The sequence below is a fragment of the Ictalurus punctatus genome, chromosome 17 (assembly GCF_001660625.3).
Source record: "Ictalurus punctatus breed USDA103 chromosome 17, Coco_2.0, whole genome shotgun sequence".
Taxonomy (NCBI): domain Eukaryota; kingdom Metazoa; phylum Chordata; class Actinopteri; order Siluriformes; family Ictaluridae; genus Ictalurus; species Ictalurus punctatus.
The window spans coordinates 24,680,940-24,690,128 of NC_030432.2; the positions used below are offsets into that span (position 1 = coordinate 24,680,940).

The following is a 9,189-nucleotide window of genomic DNA, read 5'->3' on the forward strand; positions in this document are numbered from 1 at the left end:
CACAAAGATTCAGTTTGAGGACTGGTTTGTGACGATAGAGCTAAAAAGGTACATATTTCCACATAGAAATTTCGCTAGCTTTATCCCCTCGCACCTTCACAAAGTGCATGGATGTCACTCTGACTCCATTGTTACTCCAGGGCATCTGTGTACTAAACTACATGGACGACTGGTTAATTCTAGCACGATCCAGGGAACTGGCAGTTCAACATCGAAATGTCGTTCTCGCCCACATGAAGAGCTTGGGGCTCAGGTTCAACCTCAGAAAATTATGCTTTCTCCAGTGCAGTAGACAACTTTTCTAGGGGCTTATAAGGATTCTACTATGATGAGGGCATTTCTGTCCCCAACATGCGTAGGGTCAATCCTATCAACATTGAGCAAGATAAAGCTGGATCTTGGCATCCCCTCCAGTCTCTATGGGAGACTATTGGAGATTAAGGGCAGCCAACGTCATACCATTGGGCCTATTGCACAGGACACCGTTTCAGTGGTGGCTGAGAAGTGGGGGTTTCGTCCAAGGAAGTGGGGGTTTCGTACCTCCCTCACAGGTTGGAGCGTGGTCTTGGACAGCAGTCCAGCTCACAGTCTCTGGAAAGGCCCTTATCTGGAGCGGCATGTAAATTGCCTAGAAATGTGGACCATATTTCTAGCACTGAAATTCTTTCTTCCTCAATTGAGAGGAATCTTTCTTCCTCAATTCCCATCCGCAGGGATCCACTGTAGACCCAGTGAACTGCACAATGGCTACAGTCCTGGAGTTCTTACAAGAACATTTCTCATTGGTGGGGGCTCTTTCTACATTCAGGGTTTATGTGCTGCCATTACAGCCAGCCACGCCTGTGGTGTTGCAGGTTTTCTGCCCTGCTCTGTTCCTCACACTGGAACAAGAGAGAATGCACCTGCTGTGTCCAGTAAGGGCTCTCTGTACTTACATCCACCACTTCAGCCAGTGGCACAAGTTGGAGTAGCTGCTGGTCTGCTTGGTGGCGACAGTAGAGGTGATGCTGTGTCAAAGCAGCACATCTCTATCGCTTATGAGGCGTGCGGTCTCGCTACGCCTCTGGGCATAAGGGTTCATTCCACTAGGGTGGTTGCCTTCTCGAAGGCTTTGTCCAATGGGGTATCCTTACAGGATGTGTGTGCTGCTGCAGGGTGGTCTATGCCACACACATTCATTTGATTTTACAGCCTGGATATTCATTCCACCCCGGGCACGAGTGTTTTGCAGTGATCCTCAGGCTTGGGTCTTTTTGAACAGGCCGTACCCTCGGTATGACGGAGTGGGTATTCTCATTCCCATAGTGTACTTTTTGTATTGTACTTTTCTCATTTGTTAGTCGCTTTGGATAAAATCGTCTGCTAAGGTAATAAATGTAAATGTAAATGTAAATGTAGTGTTATGCTAAACGCAACATGGAGTTCCCTTTGAAAGGGAACGTCTGAGTTACGCGTGTGACCCTCATCCCTGAGAATAGAATGAGACGTTGTGTAGATTTGTCATACTGGGGTAGGCCTGTGAATTGTGTCTTCGCTTCAGATAATGGAGGCTGACGGTATGGTTCACAGGTGCCATATATATCACACAATGCGCTTAATTTCCCCCGTCACCTGATCATGGCAGGCCTATAAATAGGCACAATGCCGGTCGCGTGCGAGGGCCGCTCCCATAGTGTTATGCTAAACGCAACATCTCGTTCCCTTCTCAGGGAACAGGGTTACATGCATAACCCAAACGTTTTCCATTGCCTAGTCCAGTCTGTAAATCACCAGACCTTTTATCTGACGTGAGTTTCTGATCAGTTTTATCCTATTGGCTTGCCTGGCCTGGTTCTTTTATCAAACCCTGCATTTCATCCAAACCTTCTTGAGATATATGTTTCATAGTGTACATGACAATGTACACTATAGGACACCAATAATAGTACTCGATTAAAATCAACCCATCAAAAAGGCCAGCTGTGTTACTTCCTCTGTAACCCTTTTACTTTATTAGAGGCAACACTTGACTCGACTGATCACTTGACCGTTCAGTTAAATCTTACATTGCTGATTAATTTAGTCACATCCAGTCGATTCTCTTTAGGACATTTAAACATTTTAAAACTTTGTCTGTTCTTGGCTGTGCAGAGTGTGTGAGCATGACTCTGTGTTTTGATGTTTGTCACATACAGGACAATCAAATACATTTTGACAGCTGGTATCTTATTACAAGCTGAATTAATTAGGCTTATGTAATTTTTTCTACAGCACATAATGCAATTTTGTGATGAATTAATCTATTTCCTCATGTGCTTTAGTTATCTTTAGACAGACTATTTTTACTACTATGTTTGCTGTTTGAGTATTTGACTTCTCACATTATCTTTGCAGAAAGATAGAGTGCGCGAGATTGAAAGCGAATAAAAACATTGTCAGGTCATTTGGTTTAAATATACTGATGGTTTCTTCTAGTTGACTTGTCAAAATATGTTATAGGCAGACATTTCTGGTTGTTTACCAGAATTCAGTGAGTGCAACTGTGAGTGAGCTGGTCCAAGTCCGTGAGTGTACAGGTGCATCACAAAAAATTAGAATATCGTGAAAAAGTAAATTTTTTCCCATAATTTAATTCAAAAAGTGGAACTTTTGAATATTCTAGATTCATTACACAAAGTAAAATATTTCAAGCCAATTTTTTTTGTTAAATTTGATGATTATGACTTACAGCTCATGGAAATCAAAAATCAATTGAAATATTTTGAGATACTGGACCTTTGATTTTCATGAGCTGTAAGCCATAATCAGGAAGATTTCAAACAACAACAACAAAAAAAAGCTTGAAATATTTAACTTTCTGTATAATAAATCTAGAATATATGAAAGTTCCACTTTTTGAATTAAATTACAGGAAAAAAATGAACTTTCTGTGACATTCTAATTTTTTGAGATGCACCTGTAAGGGTAAGTGAGCCGGAGCAATGTGGAACAGCATTTGGTCCCCTAACTTTGAGGAAGGTAAACACTGGAGTTTACTGCTTGTATTGTGGCATGATGGATAAAAGGAACACAACCTGCAGCCACAGATCAGAAGCAGTTGGTTGTAAACATGAGCCTAATGTTATTAACTGGCAGAATTGTGGTAAAAACCAAGCAACAATCAGGCAAACATGGGAAAAATGGGTTAAAAAAAACACAGAAAGCAGATCTAAACCTTAGTCACATTGGGGAAATACTGCTCAGACAGCAAATGCTAGCAAAGAATATAAATGCTATTTGGGTAGACAAAGTAATTTAGGCAAATAGAAAGCAGAGTTCAGCTGAGTGTTCAGGCTGAAGCAAGGACTCCTGTATAATGATGCGAGAATAATGCATAAATTCCATTTCAAAGTATATACATATATACTTATATGTATACTTATATAATAGTATATACATTTAAAATGATCCATTACACTATATAGATATTAATTTTTAAATACTTCAGATGTACATGCTACACAAAAACCCAGAGTATACTACAGCTAACTTGTAGTCTGTTTTATTCATTTATCTAATTTAAAAAATCATTATATTTTCTGTTCTTATGGGATTGGTCATGAGCAAGAGCAGGAACAGTGATAATTTGCAAATAGAGCTAGAAGAAGAGGGAAATTATTATGAGTGGAGGAACCTCTCTGTTCATATGTGTTAAATTCACAGGAAAGCTAAAACAATGCAAGAATATGAATTCAGAAAAATGTCAAAATACTCTTATGGAAAGATATAACTTATGTTCTTTTAAAAGTTAAAGGATTAAACATTTGAAGAACTGAAAATATTAAATACAACATAAAATACACTTTGTACAAAATTTTTATTGCTTGTATCCCATGTGGTCTCAACATGCATCCTTTCATTTTAAACAGAATCAATATTTGAAAGGTATTGAAGTGTATCATCTAATTTATTCTAATTTATTTTAGAATGAAATACACCCAAATGAGACCTGGATTTATTAACAGTTCACTTTAAACAACAGTTTATATATAAGCTTTGAATAAATTGAATTAGGAATGTTAAAGCTTGGAAAATACCAGGCTTTACCCAGCCTGTGCAAAATAAATTCAACAAGATTAGGTCCTTTGTTGTATGATCATATCAAGGTAGTGTGTTTCTTTACCTGCCTATTACAAAGTAGCCATCAATATATACTGTATGTTTTATAGATTTGGGGCTTTCACCTCAGTGATCAAATCATTCAACTGTTTGATTACTATTTGATGTTGTGTAGATCCAATTACAGTACAACACACATACAATAACACAATCCACATGTATCAGAATATATTTCAAGATATGACAAATTAGGTCAAGCTAACTTGGCCTTTTTCTAAATGTTCTTATAATAATCATCTTAACTTCTTCTGTTTTTAGACTATACAGTAAAGGATTTATCATTGGAGGTAGCAAGCTATACAGCATAATGATGGCTATTTGCAAATCAGCATTAAAAGTGATCCCTACATTGGCGGCCAAGTAATTAAAACACCTTGGTAAGAAGAAGAGTGCAATTATAATGAGTTGAGAACTACATGTGGAAAAAGTCTTTAGCCGACCCTGTGTACTTGATATTTGTAGGACAGCTAGAATAATGAAAGAATATGAGACCACAATAATGGCAAGAGATCCCAGCAATATTACCATGGCATAAGCAAAAGCTGGTAAACTATATGGAGTCCTGTCAGTGCATGCAAGTCGGGTAATAGATATGTGATCACAATAGCAGTGTAAAATGGTGTTGGCTCCACAGTAAGGTAGGGGAGAAGCCCGAACAACCATCATTATACTGATAGGATGAGAAAAAACCCAAACTGCTAGGCTCAGAATTACTATATTCCTGTTTGACATAAGACTGTGGTAATGAAATGGGAAGCACACTGCTATATATCGATCTATGGCCATTACAGCTAGTGTGTATGAACTGACCACACCAAAATAATGCACTAAGTACATCTGAAAAAAACAAGCTGCAAAAGAAATGGTCCCATCGTCAAACCAATATCGAGCAATGATCTTTGGTAAGGTGCATGTACTGAACAATACATCAGACAACACAAGACTTACGTAAATGTAATACATGGGTTTATGGAGACTTTTGTTTGTTGCAAACAACAGAAGAAAAATTCCATTCCCTATCACAATGCACACATAAACTAAGAACATAACTGCAGATACAAGGGCATAGTAATTTGGACGAAGTCCAGGAAAACCAACTATAAAAAAGTCCTTCACAAATGTCATGTTTCCTCCTGACATGATTTGATGTCCTTAAAGAGAAAATTTCAGATTTAATGCAAATACAGAGTATATACAAATTAAAATGGTTACACAATACAAAATGAGTAAAAATTATTTAATTATTGTTACATTACGTTTATCTTGATTTTAGATAGATTGTGATATTAAGTATAGATTTCAAAACAAACGCCAATTATATAAGTTACCAAAAGATATCTAGACATTATGCATACCCTCCATACCTTTTCAATGTGTTGGTAACGGTTATAGCATCAGGAAATGTGTCTACTCCAGGGCAATTTATTTATTTAACAGTCAGTGTACATGTCACATGACTAGCAAGATACTTAGGTCTGCTCAACAGCTCCTGAGATTTATGTAAGAAGCTACATTGTAATGTCTAAAATTACAGTGTGAATAACCGCACCACGTTTTTCGACACACCTATGAGTGATATTATTTGTTGGATTTTTTTTCACTATAGAAAAGAAAAGAGACAAAGACTGACATGTAAATTGGAGCATTATGAAAACATAAAATTGTAAACCTAAATTGTAAACCTAAATTTTAAACCTCTCAAACCAAAAATCATCTGCTCTTATGAAATATTTTAAACACGTTGATGGCTGGTGGCTTAGATGAGTGGGCTAACATCTAACATACATCAACAGCTTGACAATTAAACTATTAGGGTTGAGTGTTAATTAAATTGTGATCTCATTGATAATAATGCATAACAATAATGATGTGGGGCAAATAATTACACAGTACACATACTTGAAGGCCACTAGGCAGCTGCATTTCTGATATATTTCTTTAGAGTTTCAAGTCTGTAATGCGCTACTGGGTCCATATTGTGTTTCCTCTGAATATCAAACATTGTAAACAGAAATGTTATAACAATTTCATACAAAATTTATGGTTCCATCATCTGTCCTTTTCTGTAACATGTACTTGTCAGGAAACAGTTGAGTATGCATGTGCAGATACTCAATGGTTTTATTAATAGAGCCAAACAAGAAAAGATGTAATCCAGAAGCATGGTCAAAAAACAGGCAATGAGCAAACAACATAAATAAGGCCAAGCAAGAACAAAGACATGAATAACACAAACTAGATCAGGCCACTTAAGCAAACAGTAAATCAAGGCTTGGTATTGACTGGCAATGATGCAGAGCGTATACTTTGATATGAGTGTTTGCGAAGTGTCTTAGCACATGGACCTAGACTATTGGGGTGGCATGCATGAACGTCCCAACACAGTAGGGGGTAGTGCAGTTTACCATCTTGACATTGTGAATCCTGTATCTCTTATATGGCCTTCAATGTCCAGGGGTTCTGGGGGGTGGAGGGGACCTGAAGTGACTAGTTTGAGGTGGGAAACATGGAACCATAGGGCTAAATGACTTGTCATGGTAATTACAGCTTGTGGGTGATGTTGTTTATTCTATGGAGGTCTTTGAATTGGCCGGTGACTTTGTGTGACAATTTTCGGCTTCCCATAGCCATAGCCACCTAACAGGTTTAGGGGGAAGTGAGCTAGAGTACTATGAAATTGACAGTACATACACAACATGGTGCTCTAACATGAAGCCCTTGCAAATAAAGACAGATAATTATGATAGGTTAGGCCTGATTGAGCATTTGGGAAAAGATGGTATTCCACAAACACAAAACTCTCAAGTTTCTCCATCCATTTGTGAAGAAACAACAAATATGTCTCACACCTATCCTGAATCCTCAGCTCTTAGACATGGTATACCGTATACTACAAGATTTTTTGGTAAAGTGGAGGATGGGTGCAAAAACCATCAGGCCCACCTCCTTTCTAAGCTTACCCCTGAACAAACAGATCCCCCTAGTTTCCTCTCGATAGATGAGGTTAAAATACTAAGCATTCCTCTTGGCCAAACTAAAGTGAGAGAGAGCTCATCAGAAAGTGATAGCCACAGTTCCTTCACTTGCTCAGAATATGACTGTAAGACAGAACTCCGCTTTTTCAGTGCACAGGACAAGTGCCATGAGCACGTGAGTGAAGGTACGTACCCCAAAGCAGATTTTATTTGTAAGGAATGGGTTCAAAGGGAAATGTTTATCTCATTATTGTTTACAATTATTTGACAGAACTATTATAGAACTATTTTAGACAGCTTGATTTTCCATATTAACATTAGTGAAGCCCAGTGTTGCCAGCTTAGCAACCTTGCCAGAAGATTTGGTGACTTTTTAGACCATTTTAGCAACTTTATTTCAAAAAGAGGCAAATGAAAAAGTAAACTTTCCTGACTGTCCAGCACATGATATGGCTCTCCAGCTCACATCACAGCTCCTGATTATACAAGTTTAGGGAGCAGGCACCAGTGTGTAAAGCCTGGATGAGTTGTGCTTACACAAGCAGATATTCCCACCAACCAATTACTCCCTGAGACAACTTATAGCAACTTTTTGCACATGCATTAGCTACTTTCCACTAAAAGGTGGCAAACACTGGTGTGTCTACCAATTTAGAAAGTGTACAGTCAACTTTTTCTGTTCTTTTAGTCACTGGAATGTTAGCCCACTTTTTCCTTTATGTTACAGACTGGTCAAGAGGACAGCTCATACTGGCTGTTCCATCACCCTTCAGAGACGTCCAGATTCCTTCAGACAAACCTGCGTCTAGGAACATCCAGCATTCTGAGAGCCTCCTCAACTTAGGAGTCCACTTTAATAGCTATTCAGATGTTTTTGAGGACATAGCAAGCCTCCCTGTCATGCAAACACATAATTCTGATGTTCATAGTGATGAAGAACATATTATTTGAAAACAGTATTAACTATAGCTATAAGACTTTGAGATTTTTTACACATACAGTTGCTCATAAATGACAATATAACACTCTCTATATTCCTTTGGTCAAAGTGCTCTTTTCCTTTTGTTTGGAAGTTGAAGGCCTCATATAATATGAATGTACTTTTATTTACTGAAACTGAACAAATTCAGTTAGCTTAAAGTTAAAGTGATTTAAAGTGTGTTTTCTTTGCCCAGACATAAATTCACTGGTTCCACAGTTTCTATAACAATTCAGCATTTGAAAATGGCACTCCATAAATATAGTCCAGTGGGGTTTATCTGTTAGTTTTATCTATTTTTACTTAAGTACAATTTTAGACATAAGTACAAGGAATTACCCAAGTAGTCAAATTCTCAAACAAACGAAAATGCTTAAATTTGTTTTATATTTATATGCTATGCACCAGCCATCAAAGTCTTGACATACATGGTATATATTCTAAAACTTTGATGCTTTGATTAATTTAATGGGTAGTTACTTGTCTAGTGAAATGGGCATACAGCACCCTCCACTAATATTGTCACAGTTGGTAAATATGAACAAAGAAGGCTGTGAAAAATTGTCTTTAATATTTAACCTTTTGATCTTTTGTTAAAAAAAAATAATCACAAAATACTCTGCTCTCATGGATATCAAACAACTGCAAACACATCACAGGCTAATAAAAAAACACTTTGTTAAATATAGGTGTGCAAAAATTATTGGCACCCCTATTAATTCATATGAGAAAAATCTATTCACACTGATATTTAAACTTTTTTTAAGTACGCCTGGGTGACTAGGAACAGGAAATTGTTCAACTATGACTTCCTGTTTCACAGGGGTATACATATGAGGTAATACACAGGCCAAATTCCCTTAGTCATTCATAACAGTGGGTAAGAGCGAGGAATATAGATGTGATGTGCAGCAAAAGGTTGTTGATATTCTCAAAATGGGAAGTGGCTATAAGGAAATCGCATAAGCATTGATAGTCAGTTGGAAATGTTATGAATCGACCGTGTGTCTATATCGTCTCAACGCACTGTGAAGAGCATGGTTCTAGTGGCCCAACAATCTCCAAGGATCACAGCTGGAGAATTGTGGAATATAGTTG

At 37.6% G+C, this 9,189-nt stretch overlaps 1 protein-coding gene across 1 annotated transcript; it reads right to left on the minus strand.

Annotated features, from left to right (window-relative positions):
• Positions 1-3,984: 3,984 nt before the first annotated feature.
• On the minus strand, positions 3,985-5,378 carry LOC128635271 (olfactory receptor 2AT4-like). Its single transcript, XM_053687291.1, has 2 exons — positions 4,375-5,378; positions 3,985-3,999 (listed from the first exon to the last, which is right to left on the minus strand). Exons 1-2 carry the CDS (start codon positions 5,275-5,277, stop codon positions 3,985-3,987), a joined length of 918 nt encoding a protein of 305 aa, XP_053543266.1. The 5' UTR covers positions 5,278-5,378.
• Between the last annotated feature and the right edge of the window lie 3,811 nt (positions 5,379-9,189).